This window comes from Eupeodes corollae, chromosome 1 (genome assembly GCF_945859685.1).
Source record: "Eupeodes corollae chromosome 1, idEupCoro1.1, whole genome shotgun sequence".
Lineage (NCBI taxonomy): Eukaryota > Metazoa > Arthropoda > Insecta > Diptera > Syrphidae > Eupeodes > Eupeodes corollae.
This window is the reverse complement of record NC_079147.1, coordinates 293,937,279-293,962,737: the sequence shown is the minus strand read 5'-3', so window position 1 is coordinate 293,962,737 and position 25,459 is coordinate 293,937,279. Positions and strand designations below refer to the sequence as shown.

The window sequence follows — 25,459 nt, the reverse complement described above, 5'->3', positions numbered from 1 at the left end:
CCAAAAGAATGAATGGGATCCCGTCATTGAGTGGTTTAACAAACGTTCAAAACTCCTGGTATATCACCACCCACCGTGTCGGATGCGGATAAAATGAAAATATCCAATTACTTCTTTTCCTATGAAGATGTTCTATATGGTATGTATTCTCTCAAGATTTTTTTTTTGAAAATTCTTGAAGTGCAAATATTCTCCTAAGGATTTTTCTTTTCCGTCGACACCCTTGAGTCGATAATATTTTCCTCTGCTGTGATAGAGCAGCATATCAGCACAGACAAGGCCGTGACACTAGATGGTCTCGAAGAAGAGTTTCAACTGAATTTCTGGGGACGTGGTGGAATGGGCTCACGACATGAACCAACAAAAACTAGAAGGTCGCTTGGCTGCAGCTATCTTCTTTGTTCACTTCAACCGGTCAGAACAATTTACTAAAGAGAACCTAATGGTCTCGAAAATATATCAAGAATCAACAACAAACAAAACTGTTACAATAAAAATTAATTAATTCCAAGTTCCAGATTTGTACCAAAATCACATTTATCCAAGGCGATCACTGAAGCTGTTGTGATGGGCTGCCATTTCTCCATGACTATCTCTTTGGTTTCTTTCTTTGAGGACTTGATTGACTTGTCCAAAGGACTGAGGATCTTCTTGATGTTGGCATCGCTGTCCATCAAGGGGCGATAGCCCACTGTTGTGGTTTTATTTACTGGAACAACGATTCATACATTGTGGAATGTTCGACTTAGCCTCCACCAGAAATTTTCTTTCATACTTATTCTCCTCCACAAATGAACTTATCGCCTTTCTCATAACTCCCAAATTCTTGTGATTGAACGGAGTTACCAGAAAGATTTTCTCCAGGTAGTAAGCGAAAGCGTCGAACATATTTGTGGCGACGAGTTCGAATATGCATACCTTGGAAACGTCATTACGAACTATGAGCAATTCTTCTCGTACTTGGGGTCGTCACAGTAGCCATAGTGAACTCCGGTTCCTCGCCAGTGACGCAAATTGTCACCGGGGCTTTTATTCTCGGCGTTGGCAAATTCTACCGCAATTGTTTCTGTTTCAACGCAGCCCAAAGTTTCCTTTTTTTTGTTTTATTTTTCTCTTCCATATTCTGCAAATAAAAAATAAAAAGAAATAATTCTTATTTTGTAAGGCAATTCTATAAATAATATGTATTTCAAAATGAAATATTTGTTTTGACAGCAGCAGTCAGCTGTTTTGTTTACATTAATTTGAGCGCTGAATGTTTCGAAAGGTTTGTTTGTTTAGTTCAACTTTGAATTGCAACTGGTTTTCGAGAGGTTTTATATAAAACTTGTGGTTTACCAAAAATGTATGGGAAAACTTGAGTCTTCGATGAAGGTTTTCGGCGAAAGCCGATAACTTCTCGAAAACCGGGTCTTGGACCCTATAAGCCTATAAGGGAGTTTATGATAAAGCCCCTACTAAACTCCTCAAGAAAATTGCTAGCTCTACGAAAAAAAGAATTAATTTCATTAAATAAAAATAAAACTTTTTAAACAAAAAATTAAATATCAAAGTTCTGAAATTATGGAAAATTGTATGATTACATTTTAGATTTCTTGACTTACGTCAGGAGAGTTAACATAACATAGATACCAAAAATTAAGTTGTGTTTCTATTATTTTGTCCGTCACTTTTTGTATATATGTATGTATGTATGAGTACATCTACTTTCGTAACAGAAAAATTCAACACACTTAACCTCTTTTAAAGGACCAAAGCCCTTAATCTACTTATTTTTCAATTTGTCGTCCATATACGAACTTACAAAATTTATCTTCCATTCTTCTTGATTCCTTCTTTTTTTTCTCTCTCTTCTTTTCTCCCTCAAAACGAACGAAATGTATAAAAATATACGTATATATTTACACGTGTATAAACATCTCTCTTTTGTAGGGTCCCTCAGTTGAAACAGCAAAATGCGGGAAATCCATATCAGACACTTGGGATTGTATCTACGAATCAACAGGAAAATCCTCAACAGCGAATCGCACCGATGTCTCACAGGAAATCGGTCCTGGTTGTCGGTGTGGCTGCATAGTTCATTTGGGATCGTCAAAGCCAAAGCGAATTATTGCTGGAGCTACACAGAGCTGTCCTGGGCGTTCGTTTTGGTTAATTCAAGTGAGTATATTTATTACATAGTATAACCTAAAGCATTTTAAATTTATTGAATTTATTTTCCAAGAAAAATTTACCAGTGTTTGCAAAATATCGCATAGCTGTGAGCTGCTGCTTCAAAACTTCCTTGTAGCTTGTATCCTCCACCTATAAATTGCCATTTTGCCACCCTCTTAAAAGAATTATGTTGTCGATTTATTTTTTGAGAATCCCCAAATTTTGTAAATATTTTCCATATGACCGGAAAAAATGTCACAGATTCACATTACGAGGATATTGTTTTTCTCCACACCACCCTAGAAAACACCACCTCACCGAACAACCAATGCCAATGTCCTCTATTGTGATTGTATTTAACTTTCCGAACGATAAAAATCGCATTAAGGCGTCTTCGTCTTGGGCAACTGATTTCCAAGAAGTGTCAAACAGCTACCCTTATCCTGGGTTATATACTATAATATAGGGAACAACCAAAGCCAACGGTCTACTACTTGGACTATATCCGGGTTTGTTAAGATGGTGCGAGTAGTTTGAGATTTTTTAATACAATTAAGTGTCCTTCTGGATGATGTCTGTCGCAATGGCACCGCAAAAAGGCTCTGCTTTCTGGCGACAACGTGATAATTATAAGTTTAATGCGTCGTCGTTCGTTGGGTTGTTTGGTAATAGAAATAAGAAAAAAAGGACAAAGAACGTAAATATCCTTAAGCAAAGTCGTTAAGTAAAAACTAGTTTTTATTTTATATTTTTTCCCCATTAAAAAGGTGTGGACAAAAAGACAAAAAGGATCTTAAATATCCTGTCTACTCACTACTCTCTATATAAATTGGTTTGAATAAACTTTTGACAATTTTACTTTGTACTGAGACTCAGTCTAACTGAAGCTGACTTACTGAAGTGGGTTTTTTTTCGTATAACTAAAGGGTGTTTCTTTAGAGTCGAAGAACTTTGAAATCGAACAAAACAAAAATGGTCTTCTGACATAAATTTTAAATATGATTGACGGCATATGACCGCCACCACTTTTTTGATGACTTTTTCCAACATCTGGAGTCCTTAACGTTCGGTTACTAAACGTTTTCTTCAATCAATCAATTGTGGCAACATATTGCCATTTTGTTGAAACCCACAGCTCCTGCAGATCATAGTTGTTCAATTGATAACCGAAAAAGTCAGCAATCTTAATGTAACGTAACATCAAATTGTCAGCTTTTGTAGATCCAACGGGGTATCAATTTTCACTTGAGAATTATAATGACTCCAAATACGGCAATTTTGTTTATTGACGTATCCATTCAACCAAAATGAACTTCAGCGCTGAACAAAATTCGCGCGATACGTACTCGAACAGAACCATTTGGTGGCTTTGTTCAGGTGTCATCCATGTAGAAATGTCAAACCAAACTTAAAGTAAATAAAAAAGAGGCTGGGATGCAACCCACACTGATAACTTCCCATCCCGTCTGTCGATTTGTCTTACTTAAAATTTTTACCAAATTTGCGTTCTATTTTTTGTAGATTTTATTTTTTATGAAAAAACGGACTGTTGGATTTTTATATAAAAATTACTGAATATCGAAAACAATATTTTCTGTGAAGTAAAATAAGTTAAAAAGCCAACATTTTTAATTTTTGAAAAGCTATTTGAATTTAAAGTAAATTTTTACCAACTTTTAGTATTGTTTTTCTTTAGAGTTTTATTTTTTGTAAAAAAACTGTCAATTCCATTTTTTTTCAAAATTGTATCGAATGTTGAAAATAATATTTCTTATAAGATAAAATTAGTTTGAAGCCAATATTTTAAACATTTGAAAAGATATTTGAGTCAAAAATCAATTTTTACCAACTTTTTTTAAATTATTTTTTAAGGTTTTTAATTTTTTGTACAAAAACTGTCAATTCGATTCTTTTAAAAATTTTACTGAATGTCAACAACAATAATTTTTGAAAGATCAAAGTAGTTTAAAGCTAAGATCTACAATTTTTGAAAAGATATTTGAGTCGAAAATCAATTTTTACCAACTTTTATACATTTTTTTTTTAGGTTTTTATTTAAAAAAAAAAAAAAACTGTCTGTTAGATTTTTCTCAAAATTTATCCTAATGTTGAAAACAATATTTCTCATAATTAAAAATTAGTTAGAAGCTATTATCTCAAAGTTTTGAAAAGATATTTGAGTCGAAATTCAATTTTTATCAACTTTTATTAATTTTTTTAGATTTATATTTTTTGTAGAAAAACTGTCAATTTGATTTTTCTCAAAATTTTATCAGATGTCAAAAACATTATTTTTCGTTGCACAAAATTGTTTTGGAGATGAAATCATATTTCAGTCGTAAAATTTTGGAGGTGACAAATTTTTTTTTCAGATTTTTTGATTTATAAAAGAACCGTTAAATGAATTTTTTTTTTTAAATATACTTCTTTGATATCACGCTACAATATATTATATAAATTTTAATTTAAGTCTCTAGCGTTTTTGGTTCGTAAGATATTTAGGGTTAACCAAAATTTTCACCTTTTTTCGAACTGCTATGGTGAAAAAACCACCCACGCAATTTTCTTGAGAACTCTTTCTGCATCTTTTTGCCATATTTTCTATATAAAAAAATTTATTTGAAATCGATATGTCTTCTGGTTCTTGAGATATGGACGACGAAAAACACGTAGCGAACGTACGGACGTACGTACACACGCACGCACAGACATCTTTCTAAAAATCTTTCATTTCGACTCTAGGGACCTTGAAACGTCGAGAAATGTCAAAATTTTCAATAACTTCCTATGGGAAGTTAGTAACAAAAACACTCTAATAAAGATATAAATCCCCGGTAGCCATCTTAGTTTGCATACAAGCTAATCCGGAAATCAGATTCCTAAATTCATTTAAGTAAGCGGGACATTTCTCCTCTAAATTATGGGGCCTATTATGTAAGACAACTAAGAACAAAGTTGAGTTGTAATCCGGCAATCGGTATTACCGATCACAACTAGTTGACTGTCACAAGTCAACCAGTAGTCAACTAAAAAATGGTCGACTTTTTAAGTATGTTCGGGGTATTATGTAAGCCAGTTGAGTTGTCTCTCAGTTGTGATTGTTGTCAAAATTCAGCAACTGATATTTACTAATTGTGTAGTGCATTTGTGTGTACAAAAAAATAACGATAGGCATCAACAGTTCATTGAAAACCAATTTTTTTTAAGAAAATGGAGAAAAAACTGTAGGTTTTACAAATAATAATATAAACATCTGTAAGAAAATATTTTTTTTAGATTAAAAATAACTAAACCTGCCTAATTCGAGACAATTCGGTTCCACAAGGGACAATTCGGTTCAACAAAAAGAACCCAAGACGAAGAATGGGAAAATATAGCTGTTCAACTGAATAGCATTGGGCCAACATCAAGACCACCATTTTTTGGTGCTATGTTTCGAACATGAGTTCCATCGAACTGTTGGCTGAGCAAGGCCTAAATTAAAATTATTACCACTGTACTTTTGGTAACTTCCTTCTGCCATGAAACGTAGGGCAGTGCAGAGTTTGAGAATTGGTGGGATTGCGGAGGAACGCTGTGGTTGTTTCAAATGATCTTTGATTTCATTTAGCACATAAACAAATGCGTCTTTGTTGAGTCTAAAATAACTTATAAATCTGAAACAAAACAAAGACATTAAAATCAACACTCATCAAAGAATTCGTTTATAAATAATACTTTTTGTTTGGAAGTTCCAATGTGATCTCGAATATTTTTTCTCATCAGCGCAACATTCAGGGGATTTTCTTTTTCCGAATTTCCAAGAAACAAATCAATAGAACTCTCCATTTCCTATTATTTTGCCTTTTTTATAAAATTTTGCACTGAATTCAAAATTTTGAAATTTCTACGTATTTTACTTTACACAGCTGATTTTGACACGAAACAAGCACATAAAAGTAGGCACTTCTATTCGTCCAAATTACAAATACAACAACGTAATCAAATGGGTTTTGGGGCTGATACTTACAAAGGATTTATATCTTCATATAGAGTGTTTTTGATAAGTAACTTGACAGCTGTCAAAATGATCGCTAGTTAAAATACGAGTAGTGTGCTAAATTTAAGTTCTACACGTCTTAAAATATAAACACCCGTTATACATACGATACGATGATGCTGATGATACTTCGAAGTAAATTTGATTACCAGGTGGAAAATAAGAGGAGGTATACTCGATTAGGGATTTGATAGAGTTTCCCAAATGGGAAAAGTTAACTGGACATTTTTGGTTTACTAGCTTTCTTTTTTAGCTCATTTTTGTTTTCTTTTGTACATTTTATTTTAAGAAAATGATGCACAAAAAAAAACAGAACAGGAGCATAGAGCAAGGATATACTCGATGGGGCTATATGTACGTACTTATAGAAAGAGTTTAAAATCCTCAAGTAAAGACACTTGTTATCTTATTTTTGTTATTCTATTTTGAATAAAACAGAAACAAAACAAAAAAAAGAAGAACAACAAGATATGCAAACAATATAGAGTTTTCATTTTTGTGTTTTTTTATTTTTGTGCAACAAAAGTTCGTTTCCATTTCCGGAAGGAAGGACGCTAAACAGAGGAGATATTTTTCATTGCGATGAAATTGGCAGAGGGAAGTTACAGATGGCATTGCAATATGTATGCATACACATACATATACATTGAAGTAACATGAGAGAAATGAAGTCAATAGACAGACTAAAGGAGCTGTCAGAATTGTTAAGAAGTTGTTAAATGTAAATATATGCATTTTAATGGCAAAAAGTCAATGGATTTTTGAAAGCTATCCTACTTGTGATATTGATAGTTGAGTGTCTATAGAATGTTTGTATGTAACGAGTGTCTGTTGTGTTTTTAAATGTCATTCTTATTTATGTCGATGTCATATAATTCACTCGTAATCACATCACACAGTAGGAAATTTGTAAAATTTTGATGACAAAAATTATTTACAAACAAGTTTTTGACGGAAATTAATAAATTTTGTATAATATTCTTAAAATCGAAACCTATTCCAGAGATTTGATTTAATTTTAAAAACTGCATAGGATGAGAAATGGTAAATATGTGGAGATGTAGACGGCGCCTAATTCGAGTTCAGAAAAATATATGTCTTGGAAAAGTTGGTATCTGTATCTTAGTTGTTTTCTCTTGTATTTAATAAAGGAAAAGACGTTCATAAGATCTAAAATTTAGATGGATTGAAAAACTGTGGAAATATCGCAATTTTTCCTCTAAAAATTCAAAATTTTTCATATTATAGCATATTATTATTATTCTTGGGAAAGTTTGGCCTATTCGTGCTGATGAATATGGTGAATTTACATTTATCAGCGGTTGAGGAAAATCAGGGCAATATAATAAGAGATTTTAAGGTGCTACTGGTCAATTTCTTGGCTCACTTGCCAATTGTTGTTGAAACAGACTTCGAAGAACGAGATCAAAAAAGTGTTTCAGACAATTTCCGGAAACTAAAATGGATGCTGAACAAAGCTGACGGGTACAAAGCTCTTCTAAATCACAAATTTAATTATCTTCCACGACAGCCAAAGCCAGAATAGAAGAAATTGAAAACAATATTATAGGAGTAGTATACGCCTCGGTACCAGCAGGGAACAACCTTTTTGTTAATTCTATTCCAAAAAACAAATAGTTTGATAGCGATTGCAATAAATTGCGCAAACTCTCATTTAAATATTTAAAGCTTTTTAGAGCAACAAATTCCGAGTAATATAAAAATACATATGTACCTTAGAGCCAACAAAGATTTAAAACAGCTTTGCGCTACTAGACAATAATCTACAGCAAACTCCTTGCACATTAGCTACAGCTTAGTCAAAATTCATAGGAATTTTGGCAAAACGTTCGTGAAGTTAGCGGGGGCGGCAAAGTATGAATATAACTCTCGAAGCTCAGACTCTAGGAGCTAATTTTAAAACTCTGTTTTCGGCTGAAGAGAATCTTCATACTTTCAGCTTGGCGTTACAGAACACGTGTGTTTCCGACTTGAACTGCTCAATATCGTTAAGTGAATTGAAAATAACTCTTACGAAAATCAACAAAGCACCTGAAAGCGATGGAATTCCATTTCCAGTAGAGCTTTTCAAAAATTCGAACAATAGCTTAAAGACCTACATTCTGGATTTCTTCAACCGCCTCTATGAAAATGCTTGTGTTCCTTCAAATTTAAAGCCCTCATTTTTACAATATTTAAGAATATTTGCTTTGACTAAACAGACAGGCTTTGCTTTATAAGCTCTCAAATATGGGAATATCACGAACATTTTTGATGCTGTATTTTCAATTTCTGAAATCTTCAAGCGCAGCTGTATGGGATGGATCTAAACTTTCAGAATGGTTCGAAACAACGGCAGGCGTGCATTTTGAGCGATCTGATATTCGCTCTGTTTATTGATGATATTTCTGATATTCTACCTGGTGGCGTAATCTTTGCAGGAACTCTCATCAAAGTTTTGCTCTATGCTGACGATTTATTATTACTAGCCGACCTTTTCACTACAACTTTAAATTAATAAATTACAGTCGTAGTGTCAAACATGGGATCTGAAAATTAACGTTCAAAAAACAAAAGCAATGATATTTGAAAACCGACAGTGTATGAGAGCTCCTGAAGAAGCCTGAAGACTTGTTAGTGAACGTGTACATGAACTTAAGTATCTAGGAGTTCTGTTTACGTATAACTTAAACTTTTGCAAGCACGCCAAGAAAAAAAGCAGCGAACCTAAGTTAGCATTGAATTCAATGTGGCCGATATTGAATTCAATTCAGACTATTATAAGTGATTGATGAGAAGAAGTGATACCAGTCTTCATAAAATGATATTGGTTAGACTATTGCAAACAAATGCATCATCTTTCAGGGAATGGAACCAGCTGGCCCTTTCTCATTACATTGTGTTTTCAATAACTGAACGAAATCTGCATGAGTGGCATGATTTTTCTGCGAATGTAATCTCAAAAATAGATGACGCAATATTCGATCAACACTTGACCAGAACATTATCGTCTTCTTCTAGAAATATTTAAAGTTAACTCAATCACCGAATACCTACGGAAGAAAGCTATTTTAATGTTAAAAACACAGCCGATTTAATAAGTACAATTTTTAAAGCAATAATGGTGGAAATTCTCAACCTTAATTTCATCCCCCATAGAGTTGATTTGCAGAGTTGATTTGTAACCTGTGTAACAGAAGAGGACTAGAAGATGTTTACCAATTTTGCAAGAAATTCGGTGATTGTATTTCCAAGAAAGTTCTTTGTCGAACAATTGTCTTCACGAAATATTAAATAGTGCTCGGGGTTGGTATAAATTGTACAAATTTTGTAAACATGCTCAAATGTACCGTAATCGTTTCTAAAATAACACGTACGCTATACAATCCTTTTTTGTTTTAAATCATTAAAATTATTTCTTTTTTTGTTTCAAATTACCATTAAAATTGTCTTTTTTATTTATGTGTCAAATCATTAAAATTGTAAAAAAAAATCAAAACTTACGCTTCTCATCCGAAATTGTAATAATTTAATTTAACTTAACTATATTAAAAATCTTTTTTGTTAATTTCTGTTTAAGTTTAGTAATTTTAATTATATTTCCTCCTTTTTTCTTATTGTTTATTAGTTAACTTTGTAATGTAAACTCCGGCAGACAGCAAAAGTAAATACACAATTCATGATAAATTGCTAAATCTTTTTGAACTGAAATATCAACACAGTTTGACATTTACAACTGTCAAATTATATGCAATAACAAACGAAACTTCTCATACAGCTATGAAACACCCTTTGTCTCTTCATTTTTATCTTGACTTTTAGGACTTAAAATACTTGAGATATTATTACACGTTTGGTCGGTATTTCGACCATAACTTGAGTATTGTTGGTTTTTAACGCATATAGAATGCGGAGATTATTCACGAAGGCATGATCTTTTGCGTGTATTCACAGAAAGAAAAAACTTGCAGTGTAATATCGCATGATATTGGCAGCCAATGTGCGCTACCAGGAAACTTTTCACGCAACAAAACCATACTTTGTCTTCTTCTGTGGCTTTTTAACCCGTCTTGTTCGAATCAGGTATCGAAAAAGTGATGATCTGATACTACTATAACTGCCTTTGGAATCATCCGCATCGCTTGCTGAAAAATTATAAACGACATCAATAAAGTTTCCATCAAATTTGTACCAAATGTTTGTGTAGTTGGTCGATAATGAAGAACATAGACTTGTCAATTTTTGAATCGCCACTTTTGTTATAAATTGGCTGCGTTCAATCTCAGACAGATAAGATTTCCGGAAACCTTCTTGTTAGTGTTTTACGTGTAAGATAACAGCTGATCAAAAACAGCTGAGATGTCAAAAAAGGAATCCAAAGGTATCCAAGAATTTCTGGGGTATGTATGTATCTGGCAGATCAGCTGATTCACCACATAGTTGCACCAGCTCCGAGACCCAAAAACCCGGCGAAGATCATTTTTTTAAGAAATTGTAAAAGTTCTTGAAGAACACGGGTCAATTTTTGATTAGATGGAATTAAAAATAAAATTCAAAAATATGAAAAAGCCCTACAACGTTATCATAGAAAATAACAACAAACGCCGACTTGTCGATGGCTAATGAATTGGCCATATTTTGCGATGATGACTGAAATTTACCTCAACGAGGCACAAGTTAGTGACACCGAAACAATAAGTTCCCTTGTGCTATCCTCTGGGGTCTATCACTCGACCACATCTTCGGTTGAGAGCCCTCGTCTATATTCAAGAAAAAGAAGCAGTGGAATGTCCGATTTCAAAAGAAAAATTCTCGACATCGAAGACAAAAAATTAAAAGTAGCCGAATCAGTTGAATTATCCATTAAATGTTTTATCTTATAACAATTTTTACTTCGAAGCTTAAATGTTTTTCTGCTTTTTGTGAACACCTGAAAGTTGTTTTTATTTTTTGACAGCTATCTCAATACAGCTATCCAACACGTTCAACAAGGTATCTAAAAATCCATCTATGCAAGATACCCTATCCAGCACGAGATTGAACGCAGCCATTAAGCGATTTTAAGCGATACATTGTGACATTTGAAATTGCAGCTAAATTTGGTTGGTGTCAAATGCCAAAACTTAAAACTTAAAACCATGATATCAATGACATTATATAAAACAATTAAAGAGTGCATATGCCTTTAAAGCACTCAACTACCGAAGTACTTATTACTATTAAAAATGCCCTTCCACATCCTAATTATTCGTTTCAATATTTGTTCCTACTAAATTATAAATATTATTTTATTTTTATATTCAATTTAGGTCGATGGTGATGATACAATATCATTCGAAATAAGTTTCCTTCGCCTTCCATGTGTTAGTCAATATATAAAAATACGAAATGGACCGTCTCTATCATCAGCACTTCTAACCGAGTTAATAAGTAATGATGATATTGAAACACAATCGACTTGGGAATCAACAGGCCAGCATATTTTAGTAGAATTTTACTCTGGAGATAGTAATTTGATTGAAGCATCATGTACAGGAGGTTTTCTAGCAAATATCGAACAGATACGTGAGCAAATTGAGAAACAAAAAAATATTAAATAATGAATAAACTCCTAAAATATGTAAATTTGTATTTTTCATTATTGTAGAACCATCAAATCAAACAAATAAAATTGTTGTAAGAAGTCGAGCTGTCATCCAGGCTAAGATGAAAACCAACTTCACTCTAGTACATTTGTCAGCTGTTGTATTTGCTAGTATAATAATTCTAATAAGTGCACTTTTAGGTCTGTTTAATAATATGAAACAAATTAAAGAATGAAATAAAGATTGATATTTGTTTTCTTGTAGGAGCACAATATATTGTACGATATAGGAAATACCATCTAGCTATTAGTGAAAGACATGATCATACATCCCCGATTCACACTCCCATGACGTCGATGGGATCACTCCATAATCCTCCATCAAGGGCAGTTTCGACAACAACTTTACTTTCTGAAGTCATATACATGGTCAAAATTCGTCCTAAGAGACAGTTGAGACACTCAATATTGAGGGAAAGCATAGATGCTGAGAATCTTGCCAAAGAAACCGAGATGAATGATACAGAATTACTCACGAAATGGTAAGCCTCGAAAAATTTGTATGCACTCTTTTTCACAGTTTCTTTCTGTCAGTGATGAAATGGGAAGCAATTCGAGCATAGTGACGTTACGTAACGAGATCAATACTGAAGACAGTCTAACCAATAGCCCTGAGGATCAGAAGGACTCAGCATCAATGCTATCAGGAGTGAGTTCATCTGCTAGCACATTCTTACGCCTTAGTAAACATTCCAAATATCCCGACAGGGACGATGGAACATTAAAACGAAAAAGCCTTTCACCAAACGATGACTCCATCATCGAGTGTTCCTCGATCCGATCACATTCGATCAGAGACAGTGATCGATTCAGTCAAATGGACACAAAAAGTATATCAGCTTCTTTAACTAATGTGAGTGTGAAAATATTGGTCGGTTTTGACGTAAGTTAGAAATTAATAGAGATGATTACACCCCACTTGGAAATTTACTGCCTCAACCCTGTATTTGCTTCCAATTCGAGAACAACACTATATCCCGAGCTAAAAACACCACAACAACTCCCTTTGAAGTTATCAAAATTAGTCTGGTATCTAACCTAACTTTCGTTGAAATTGGCCACGATGAGAATTATGCAAAAGTTCTAACTCAAAATTCTTGATTTTACTTACAGGGGTGTTATTCACCAGCAGCAAGTATCGTAAGTAGAGCCACTATCCGTACAACAAATCAAAAAGAAAGCAAAGAAAAGCAGAATCGTAGGAAACTTCTAGCACGTCCAGGATCAGAATTCTCTCTGGGAAATCCAGAAGATTTTGAGCTGGACTATTATGATTATGATGTTATCAACGCCGGAGCAGCACCTGGTTCATACTTGGGTATGGATCCGGCTTATTTAGTGTGGATTCCTCCAATGGACGAAGAAACGAACATCGACGAAGTAAATAAAACCCCTGAACCGATCTACGAGGAAATTCTTCCCCGACCAACTAGTGTTAGCCCAGAAAGCAACACTGAAACACCCGAATCAGAATTAAGTCGAAGTAATAGCGTATCAAAAGTTGCTCGATCGCCTTCCGAGACAAATCTAAAGAATGTCCTCATCCAGAAGTCAATAGCTGCTGCTGCTTCAGTTTCCCATGAAGGAACTCCAATATTGAGTGTGCGGCGAATAAGAACTCAGAAGCCCAACAATCAAGAGAAGTCAACAGCGCGTCTATCATCGGAATCTAATTCGGAGAAGGAGACATCCGTAGTCAAATCTCCAAGTGATTTACAGGATTTCTATGAATTGGATGACATTCAGTTTGCCGATGAGGAAAGTGAATCGTCAGAGCATCAGCAAATCAAAGCTTTAGCGCCGAGGGTAAGTTACTTAAAAACTGTCGCCATTGATAATCAATCGATTGCGTCGAGTACGGAACAGATAGCATTATAAATGTATAAAAATTAGTCTTAGGTCGTAAGCTTAAGTCATTAATAAAATTATATATTTATTATGTAAATAAGAGAATTTAACTTTTAAGTAAAAACATTATATGTATGTAGATTAATCTTAGAAAAGCACAAAATATTATTTACACATTATACACCAAATGCAATAACTTAAGAAGTGGAAAGAACCGGAAACAGTATGGGGAGCTAAGCGGAAGTTAATCTTAAAAACACTTCGTTTTATTTTTGGCTAAGCTCCTAACCATGGATACCTTTCACATTTCAATCCTCCAATCATCAAAAACAATTCCATCATAATATCATTTCAATAACTGTGTACCTTTAAGAAAAACTTTAAAACTATAAAATTATACTCCAAAATCAATAAACAATCATCACTTGCATATACCAAAAATGTATAATAGATTTTAATAAAATAAAAACTAACTTTGTCGTCATAATGTATAAACTAGCTATAGCCTAATGGCTGAATCACAAACACGCTTCAGCTTCGTCTGCGTTACGGTGGATCTGCTTCGAGGTTGCTTTGAATGACATTTCTATTATTTCATCCATCCAAAAAGCAAATATTTTGTTTTTTGACATTTTTTACAGCTATTTAGCTGTCAGAGAAAGCAAATGTTCAGATAATTGAACTAGAGCTTCCGTTTGGAGTCACATTACGTTCTTTTCCTTACGATTGTCAGACGAAACGTGAGGTCGAAGCTCCATTGTGATAGCATGCATTAAATTCTTATGGCTGAACTCGTAAACGTCAGGTGAAGCCGAATCTGAAGCGTGTTTGTGATTCAGCCAATAAATCATTTTGAGTGTGAAGTTAGCGAAGCAACATTCGCCGGTCCAAAGTTTTTAGATGAATGACTTTCAGGCTTGTAGAAGATATATATGTAGATTGTATTCTTTGAGTTTACCAACCCATTATTTAAGACTTTATACATTCTTCTGCATATTATTGCAGTCTGCATTCTTTTACAGTCTTTGCATTCTTTTGAAGTATTTAAGTGAATGTCTCAAATGATTCCAATCAAATGAGTAGGCACAAAATTATTGCAATGTTTTTAAGGTCAAATGTTTGGTGATGGTAAAATGAAGTCACAATTTCTGCGTGAAGTCAATAAATGCAATCTTTAAGTTGAGTTCGGTAAATGATTTATATTGATAAGAAGACTGATAATTGGTCACTAAATAGTCTTAAATTTATCAGCCACATTTTAACTGTCACAACGACTTATCAATCGGTAAATATTGATTTGCTAATTTGACACTCATCGTTTGCAAATATGTTTCACTGCCAAGTTTAAAAAATCTCATAAATTTTATTTGTTCATATTTATGCCAAAGATATTAATAAATTTAAAAATAAAACATCTGCATTTTATATATTAAGATTAAGAATTTTCGGACCACTTAAAACAAGTGCTTTATTTAAAAAAAGAAATGCAAATGCTAATATTATGCCCTTAAAATGTTAATTAGATTATTTTTGATTAAAAATGTTTGGTTTTGTTAAACTTTCAGAATACTTGCTTTAGAATTATTGAATCTGCTTCTCATGAATTTAATTAACTTTAATTTTGGCAAACTTATGTATAAAAACAATATAGAATTAAATCAACAAAAAAGAAATAATGTATACTTCAAAATTATTGTTAGTTGTGAATACTAAAAAAATATACGCTTCTAAATTTGTAAAACTTAGAAAAATATTAGCTAAATGTCATCAGTTAGAATTTAGAACAAAACTTTAATTAAATGTCAAATGTCTATATATTTATGTAGCATGTTTAAATTAAATTAATTATTGCAAAATTTTGTTTCATCGTTAAATTCTGACAGGTTTATTTTTATTATCTGCTTCAATTTTTGGTTATATCTTTTTTTAGAACTTTAAGGACTAAACATTTCAAAAATAAGAACTGTCTCAAACTTAAAAAAACTTTTCGCAGGGCGCTGTTCACACGGGATACTTTTGACATTTCATCATTTTATTTATCTCATAAATTAAAATTTCTTATTCAAGTGGGAAAGAGGTGTAAATGGGAGCGTTCAATAATGTAGTCACTACGTAGTGAAGTCATTCTGATTGGCTACTTCCAGCTACAAAATGAGTTAACATTTCCCCTCCGACGTAGTGTACAAATTTTGTTCAGTATTTAAATACAAACATAAATCACATAAATTATGTCTTAAATTTGATTTTATTGAATTTGAAAAACAGCAAGGATTATTTAAAGTTATCAAATCAAAAATGTTTCTTATTTTATATATTTGCATTTGTCAGTAATATGACAGTTCCGGATTGACTAGCTTTGTGGCACAACGCTTGTTAAATTTTGACTACGTAGTCACTAGATTTATGAATGCGCCCAATATGAGTAACATCAAGAATACAATGTGAACATCGTCCAGAATTTTAATAAAATGCTTAATGCCAAAAACAAATTCAGTTATATTTGAATAAATACAATATACGTAATGTATTAGAATGTATAGCAAACAATAACCAAAATAATATATACTTAAATGTAAACCATAAACCTATTCATATAATTCAAAATGCACTTTCGCATTAAGAAATCAAAAAAAGATTTTATTTTAAGAAATAAGAAAACTATTTATACGAAATGTAATATTTTTTATGTAAATAAATTGAATAAGTTTATGAAGAAAAAAATAAAGAAGAATAAAGTTATTTAAAACAATACTTGCCATACAAACAGAATTTTTTCCAAACTACAAACCCGACGGATGTACATTAAGACATCTCAAAACTGTTCAGAAAGGTAAGGACCATAAAATATCCACCAAGAAATTCAAAATTGTAAATGCAATCTTCTTTTAAGATCAAGACTGTTCAAAAACGAAAGACCAATCTAAAATGTTCGAAAAATCCTTTTAAATGGTCCCCTAAGATCTGAAAAATTAAGAGGTGTTTTTCAATCTTACAGTAACTTTTCCGGAGTTGGACTTTTTGATAGCTGTTAATTGATTCATTCATAGTTTGGTTTTCAATTTAATAATAAATAGATTTACTCCTGAATAAGAGGCCGATTATAGCTATGAGTAAAACCTATCAGTAAAATGTTTGTTTTTAGTTTTTGAACATGTTACAGATTGATGCAATAAGTTGAAACCTATTTTCAAGTATTTTTTTTCAAAAAAAAAAAAACAATGCATTTAAGGTTTTATTTAATTTATAAATCCATTTTAATTTTTTTAATGATGAAATTTCATTTTACTGAACAGCTGACTGCCAAAATCAAAACAAAAAATTCCATTTAGTTCTACTGTTAGTGTTCCAATTTTTTACTGTTTTATTCCTTCTTCAAAACCACACGGCTAGGAAAATCCCCTTTATCAGTTTATTTCCAAATAAGAATAAAAGGTGAACTGACAGCTATCTACTGCCACTTTCAAAACAATCAAGTTAAACCTAAAATGTTTTGTCACCGAATTGCGACAACTTTCATTGTTCGCAATCGACTGGATGGACAAGTTTGGAATGTGAAACCTGCCTCTCGATTAAGTATGTAGTGCAGTCAAAGTAGAAGGTATTGATCTCATATATTGTTTTTAAAGGCACCATGGGCCACTGTACAAAATTAAAAGCCAAAATGTACCTGAAAGAGAATGTCGTACCAGCATTCCGCGCGAAACGTCCTGTTCCCTATGCATCATTACCAGCCATCGACGAAGAGCTCTCCAGATCAGAACAGTCAGGATTTCTAACACCTGTCAATTTCTCAGACTGGGCAACACCCGTCGTAGCAGTAAGAAAGGCCAATGGCAGTTTAAGAATCTGTGCGGACTATTCAACAGGTCTCAACGACGCGCTTCAACCGCATCATCATCCTCTTCCACTTCCCGAGGATATTTTCATCAAGCATGCAGGTGGAAAGATTTTCAGCCACATAGACTTGTCGGATACATACTTGCAAGTAGAAATTGAAGACGAATGTAAGAATTGACTTCCCATTAACACTCAGCGAGGATTGTTCTGTGTGAATCGTCTTTCCCCTGGGCCTTTATTATGAAATACGAAACCAACGGCAGAAAAAACGAAACCCAGAAAAACGAAACTCATGGCGTAGAGCGATTATGAGAAACGAAAATGGAATCAAGATAATGTTGCCAGCCAAAAATGAAAAATAGTATTTTTTTAAACGAAACTAACTTCACACCTATTTACAACTGTCAAAATGTGTGCTTAAATATTATAAATATCTTAATTTTTTGTTTTTCACTATTATATTTATTATTTAAATTACATTTTTTCTCCCTCATCAAAATGAAAACCAAACGAAAAAAAAACAATAATGTTTGACACTGGACAGTAACCCACCAAAATAAAAGCTAAACGAGTGCTTGAAGGCACTCGTAAATAAAAATACGAGTAGTATAGTTTTTTTTACAATACTTTTTTCTTGTAATCGCAATTTTAAAAATACGTGTTGATGTTCACAAATACTCCGTATTAAAAACCGTTTATCCTTTTTCATAATAACCCCCCTGGTATCAAACCGGCACCTATAGCATTCCAATAGTTGATGGATCCAGTCCTTAAAGGAATTGATGGTGTGTCTCCATACCTTGACGACATCCTGATACCAGCCAATAATAAAGAGGAACATTTACTGAGACTCAAACAAGTCTTCACCCATTTTCGTGAGTATGGTTTACAGATAAAACTTGAAAAATGTTCTTTCTTTCAAAGCACAGTACGTTATCTGGGTCACGAGTTAACGGGTGATGGTTTACAACCCGATCCAGAAAAGGCGAAGGCAATCATGACAATGCCAGAACCTCAAAACATCTCACAGCTTCGTTCGTGGGAGCAGTCAATTTCTATGGCCGTTTCATCTCAAACATAAACAGGGACAGCGCTCCACTCAAAGCGCTTCTTAAAAAAGACACCAAATGGAATTGGACCTCAAGTTGTCAAAACGCCTTTAGAGAATTTAAAAAAATTCTTTAATCGGATCTGGGTTTAATGCATTACAACCCGCAGTTTCCTATCATCGAGTCAGCCGACGCATCAAACCTAGGAGTAGGAGCCTGCATTTCACATCGGCTCTCAGACGGATCTATCAAAGCTGTGCAACATGCTTCGCGTTTTCTCACACAATCAGAGTAGAACTACATCCAGGTTTAGAAGGAAGGACTGGCTATCGTCTTAGCAATAAAAAAATTTCATAAGATGCTTCTGGGTCGACAGTTTCATCTACAAACTGACCATAAGCCCCTGTTATCTATTTTCGGATCAAAGAAGGGTATCCCAGTGCATACAGCCAACCGACTGCAACGTTGGGCCTTGACACTGCTGGGTTACGATTATGTAATCTAGTATGTGAACACCAAGGACTTTGGAAACGCAGATGTTCTCTCACGTCTTATAAGTCAATACGATAAGACCAATGAAGATTTCGTCATCGCTCAAATTTCATCAAGCTAAGAATTCGAAATTGGCTTGAAAATCATCACAAGCAACTTGTCTGTTTCATTTAAAATGATTCATGAAGAAACGCAAAAAGATCCATCCTTCACCAAAAGGATTCTCTTCTCATTGTTAAAGACTGTCTGATGTTTGGTGACCGATTAATTGTACCTAACAAATTTCGTTCCAGGTTACTCAATCAACTTCATCGTGGACACCCGGGCATTGAGAAAATGAAATCAATTACACGCAGCTATGTGTACTGGCCTCAACTAAATCTTGACATTGAGACCTACGTAAAAAATTGCGCTAATTGTCAGTCCGTTGCAAAATCTCCAGTCAAGTGTACATTTAAATCCTGGTCAATTCCAAGTGGATCTTGGGAGAGACTGCACGTTGACTACGCGGGACCTATACAAGTCCAATGGTATCTAGTCATCATCGATACATTTTCTAAATGGCAAGAGATTATTGCCACACCAACAACAACATCGGCCACGATAAATATTTTGACATTATGTTTGCTCGACATGGATACCCTTGCACACTGGTGTCAGATAATGGAACGCAGTTCTGCAGTAAGGAGTTATAACAATTTTGCGAATCTGGTGGCGTAGGGCAGGCTGAGAGATTCGTTGATACTTTAAAACGTTCCCTGAAGAAAGTTAAGGAGGAGGAAACTCAGCAACATGCATTACAACAATTCCTCAGCATTTATAGAACAGCTCAAAATCGAAACAATCCAAATGGACTATCACCAGCTGAGCTGACCTTTTACGAAACTACCCAAAACATTCTTCATCGATGAAAAATGATAAACAAGAAATACAGTTCAATCGTCATCATGGAGCTTAATTTTGAAGTTTTAAACCCGGAGATCTAGTTTTCGTAAAAACATATCGTCTTAACAAATGTAATTTCTTCAGTTCTTGAACAGATGGGTAAGGTAAATTACAAAATTCTTGTTCCCAGTAAATCAAGACTTGTTAGAGCTCATATAAGCAATTGCGTTCAAGATCCTAGCTACCAGAACTACAAAAACAGCCAAAGGTTTCACTGCAATTGAATCCCTTGCACATTTTGTTGGAAGAATTTTCATTATCAACATTAAGGCCAACTTTCTCCGACGCATCGCTCAACGGAAGAATTGACGTTGCCCCTGTTGATTAACAAATTATTGATGATGCTTCTCCAGTTTATTCACAAACAGTTGACCAACATCAGACGCCGCTTCGACGCTCCACCAGAGTTCGAAGAACCCCTGACAGATATAGCCCACCATAAGCAGCAACGTAAAGGCGGAGGTGTTACAACCACAATGTATTACCTGTATAAAACGCAACAAGTAGTTAGCGGCAACATAAATTACTTACCAGTTAAATCCTCCAGTTAGCGAATTGTGCATTTCACTCCCATCCTTCTTTTTAATGTATGTATTGGGTAACTGTCAGTTATTCCAATTTTCCTGTTGGAAAAAAGATCGTTCGTTGTTTCTGCCGTTGTGTTTTAATTACCAATTCGGATTTTTCAAAGCATTACAAAATGTCAAAAAGAAAAGAACGAACTTTAATTTTTTCAATGGATGAAACTAATCTCAGTGGTCCAAAAGAATATCATTGCATTTATTTCTTTTAGCTGTCAGTTATCTTCTTTATTGGGTACTTCATCTAGTCCATAAGTTGTTTGAAACGTTTACTTCTTAGACCTGCGCTATTTCACCTTCGGATTATCTTCCAAGTAGCTTAACTGCAACTTTACTTTTACATTGTGAAACAGACCCTTAAATGAGTAAAATATAATTAAATTAAAAGTAATTCTCATTTAGTGTAAGAAAACAACAATAAGTGGAAAAAGCGCTTGAGTGTACATATTTAAACTAAATATTGAAGATAAGGATTATTGATTGAAAACTATCATGAATTTTATTTAAATAAAGTGCACGAATTCTGTTTACAAATAATACTTATCTTTTAATTATGAAATGAGTTCGTCTTCAAAAATTTAAATGTCATTTCATTAACCAAAAAAATTTTATTTTATTAAATTTTGTTTCGAATATCGTTAGAACGGGTTCTTGTAAACTAATTTTGTATATTTATTTATTTATTTATTTATTTATTAACGTCTATAAGTATTATGACTCTCTTAGACTAAGTACAATATTTCTTAAAAATAATAAAATATAATATATATATATACAAGATACAAATTTATACAAACAAGAAAAAAGATTGACATACATAACTTTAGACAATGCTTTCCAAAATAATAGCTTTAAAACTATTTCTATTTTGATTAAGATCGAAAACATTTGCATACTTGTTGAAATTTATGCAAGCATTAGTAACTGGTTCATTTTGACCATAATTTGTAACATGCCGAGGAATATGCAAAAAATCATTACTTCTTGGTCTTAAGAATCTAGAAGGAGCATATATACCGAACAAGGCCAAAAGAGGGGGACAGTCAATATGTCCCGTGATTACATCTCTTGCGAATATTACCGAATAATAAGTTCATCTACAAGATAAAGGTTTTAAACCAATTAGTAAGCACCTACTATTATAAGATGGCATTGAATTAGACCAGTTCAGTTTTCGAATCGCATATTTAGAGAATCGTTTTTGAATTTTTTCGATACGTATAAAATCTTTTTTAAAAAGAGGAGACCATACAATACTACAATATTCCAAAATGGGACGAACTAAAGCTACGTATAAGGATTTCAGTGTGTAAGGATCTCGAAATTCTTGAGAGTTCCTGAACACAAATCCAGACATAGCGTTAGCTCTCGATATGACATAATCAATATGAACATTGAAAGATAAGTGTGGATCAAAAATGACCCCTAAATCCTTTTGGCTTACAACCCTTTGCAATGAAACGTTAGCAATATTATATACGAACATTATAGGCACGACGGACCTTGAAAAAGACATAAGTGCACATTTATTTGTATTTAAGCACAAGGAGTTAATAGTACACCATTCGTTCAATTTATCAATATCTCTTTGTAAATCCAAACAATCAGCAACTGACTTGATTGACTTGAAAATTTTTACATCATCTGCAAACATCAGAGATTGTGAACAATTAATCACTACAGGAAGATCATTAATAAAGAGTAGGAATAACAAGGGTCCAAGGTGACTGCCCTGAGGCACACCAGAATAATTATGAATTTTAAAAGATAATTTAGATCCAATTTTTACAAACTGTGAGCGATTGCATAAGTAATTACTGAACCATTTAAGGAGTGTTGAGTGAAATCCCAAGAAGGAAAGTTTTTTTAATAAAATTTTATGGCTTACCCTATCAAATGCTTTTGAAAAATCTGTGAAAACTACATCGGTTTGACGTTTGTTTTCCATGTTATTCAAGCAAAAGTTTACAAAAATAGTCAAATTAGTTGCAGTAGATCGCCCGTGAACAAAACCATGTTGGTAAACCGATATATGATTTTTCACTACTTCATAGATTTTCTTCTTCACAATCGATTCAAAAATCTTTGGAATCAGTTGCAACTTTGCAATGGGTCTATAATTTTCCACAGATTGCTTAGAGCCAGATTTATATATGGGAGTAATATAGGAAAATTTCCATGTATCCAAAAACTCACCACTTCGAAGAGATAGGTTGAATATGTAACACAAGGGCTTCGACAAATTACATGCGCACTCTTTCAAAAACTTTGCGGGTATATTGTCGGGTCCCATGCTTAAACTACAATCTAAGCTAGAAAGTTCAGCATATACCTCTTTCTCATATATGAACATAGAACCCATATCAATTATTTGCGAATAAGTTGGCAAAACATCATGATTAGAGGCATCAGCCACAAAATTCGATTGAAAAAAAGTTGCAAACATGTCACAGATTTCAGATATATCACTGCTTACGTTACCCATGTAATTCATATTTGAGGGAATCCCCACCGATTTCCTTTTTACATTATAAAAATGCCAAAACGATTTAGAATCATTTTTGATCTTCGATTCAATGGACCATAAATACTTATTATGTAAAAACTTTTTTAAATAATTATATTCCTTAAGCAGACGACAATAATTGTCTCGAAAATTTGAATTGATTTTGCTTCTTTTTTGAGCCTTAAGTAATGCATTTTTTAAGCGTAATAAGCCTTTTGAAAACCAAACTGGTTTATTCGATCCCCGTCTCAAAGCCTTCTTAGGTATAAACTTATCAAACAAATCATGGACTATATTTATGAAAGTAGAAAAGCACAAAGACAATTCATATTGAGGCAAAAGAGAATTCCAATCTAAACTTTGAATATAATTTTTAATGCAATTGTAATCGGCCTTATTAAAGTCTAATTTAACTCCATTAATAGATAGTGAATCAGATAAAGATCGAAACTGATAAATTAAATACTATATTTAAGGCTTTATGATGAACACTATTACTTAATAATGGATTCTCATCTTCAATAATTAAAACATCAAACTCATTATGAATATAAACTAAATCTAAAATTCTACCTATATCATTTACAACATTGTTAACTTGAGATAAATTTAAAGCAGAAAAAGTATCAGTTACAACAGCTTCAAAATCTTTTAAAACATGAATCGGAAATAAACATTTATCATCTTGAGAATAAAGCCATTTAATACTACAAAGGTTAAAATCTCCTAATACTACAGCAAAGCAATAATCATCAAATTTAGAAACAATATTTTTTATATTATTAACATGTGCATTATAAACAATAAATTCAGAATTAGGAGGTATATATGAAACAAAAACATAAATTTTAATTTTATTTAAAGTTGTATCATGAGATCTAATAGACAGTTCAATGCAAACACATATTTGTTCGATCATACCCGAGCAGTCTGACAACTCAATTTCCTTACTATTAAATTCAGAGTTCACCGCAACCAGCACTCCACCCCCTCTATTGAATCCAGTACATATTGGATTACGGTCTCTTCTGAAGACGACAAAACTTGAATCAAATAATTCTGTTGAAAGTAAGCCATCATAGAGCCATGTTTCCGTGAGTGCAATCAAATCATGTGTGCAATCCACTACGGATGTATAGAATTGATTTGTTTTCGTGCGTATGCCACCCACATTCTGATAATAGAGAGAAAATTTGTCTAAAGCAGTAACAGCAGCAGCATGCCTGGCCGCAACATCAGCAGCAGGAACAACAACAACATCAGCAGGTGAAACGTCAAATACAGGAGATCTCTCAACTGAGTTGAAATCATCAACGGCATGGACGACATTAGCAACAGCAACATCAACAACATCAGCAACAGCAACAACATCAGCAGCAAGAACATCAACAGCGAAAACAGGTTTTGTTGTTGAACTTTTTATGAAGAGATTATTGGTTTCGCTCGCTCGTCGTTTTTTGGGAATTGAATAAATTCTCTCACACGAACACCAGTAGGCCAAATCGAAGCATCCATAATTTTATCAATGCAGTTCTCCGGAACTGCAGCTTTAAAGTTGATAAAAGAGAAATCAGATGTGTCAGCACCTTTCTTTACAAGCAAAGTACACTTAATAAGATTTGGTGAGATGTCAAGCACACCGGCAATAAATGAAGTAAGAGAATCTGGCGATGTATTTGTGCCAAGGTAAGACAAATGTAACCATTTAGATTTGGGAACAGAAACACCTTCAAGCAGTGTGGAGGTACTGTTTCCAATGATATGTTTGCGAGTAGGTCGACTTTTCTGGTGGTCAAGAGCAATCTCCGGGGAAAGGGTAACCTTACTCTCGTTGGTTGCGTTCTCTTCATTTATTCCAGAAGAAATTATACATTTTTAACTTCCCATAGGAAGTTATTGTAATGGGTCCGATTTGTCAAATTGAAACTTTTGACATTTCTCGACGTTTCAAGGTCCCTAGAGTCGAAATAAAAGATTTTTAGAAAGATGTCTGTGCGTGCGTGTGTACGTACGTTCGTACGTCCGTACGTTCGCGACGTTTTTTTCGTCGTCCATAGCTCAAGAACCAGAAGATATAACAGCTTCAAATAAATTTTGTTATACAGATAATAAGGTAGAAAGATGCAGAAAGGGCTCTCAAGAAAATTGCGTGTGTGGTTTTTTTACCATAGCAGTTTAAAAAAAAGGTGAAAATTTTGGTTAACTAGACTTGAATTTAATTTTATATAATAAACTGTAACGTGATCTCAAAGAAGTATACTTTTTGAAAAAAAATTTATCAAACGGTTTTTTTTCTAAATCAAAAAAATTAAAAAAAAAAATTGTCACCTCCTAAATTTAACGACTAACATATGATTTTATCTC

The 25,459-nt window shown here is 33.4% G+C and overlaps 2 protein-coding genes across 3 annotated transcripts in view; both read left to right on the top strand.

Annotated features, from left to right (window-relative positions):
- Window positions 1–15,170, top strand: part of LOC129940590 (uncharacterized) — a 107,546-nt gene extending 92,376 nt beyond the window's left edge. For both annotated transcript variants that reach the window (XM_056048974.1, XM_056048973.1), the window contains 6 exons: window positions 1,933–2,160; window positions 11,503–11,758; window positions 11,841–11,978; window positions 12,043–12,319; window positions 12,372–12,690; window positions 12,951–15,170. In XM_056048974.1, the coding sequence (XP_055904949.1) occupies window positions 1,933–2,160; window positions 11,503–11,758; window positions 11,841–11,978; window positions 12,043–12,319; window positions 12,372–12,690; window positions 12,951–13,715 (1,983 nt within the window). In that variant the 3' untranslated portion in view covers window positions 13,716–15,170. The remainder of the gene's footprint in view (window positions 1–1,932; window positions 2,161–11,502; window positions 11,759–11,840; window positions 11,979–12,042; window positions 12,320–12,371; window positions 12,691–12,950) is intronic.
- A 2,176-nt stretch (window positions 15,171–17,346) lies between these two features.
- Window positions 17,347–18,603, top strand: LOC129951483 (uncharacterized protein K02A2.6-like). Its single transcript, XM_056063641.1, has 2 exons — window positions 17,347–17,689; window positions 18,452–18,603. Exons 1-2 carry the CDS (start codon window positions 17,347–17,349, stop codon window positions 18,601–18,603), a joined length of 495 nt encoding a protein of 164 aa, XP_055919616.1.
- Window positions 18,604–25,459: the final 6,856 nt, after the last annotated feature.

Excerpts from the sequence above, each read along its gene's own strand:
- LOC129951483 (XM_056063641.1), top strand. The coding sequence starts at position 17,347 with ATGTACCTGAAAGAGAATGTCGTACCAGCATTCCGCGCGAAACGTCCT. Across the intron at positions 17,690-18,451 it reads AGTAGAAATTGAAGACGAAT|TACGTTATCTGGGTCACGAG; the intron begins GTAAGAATTGAC and ends TTCAAAGCACAG.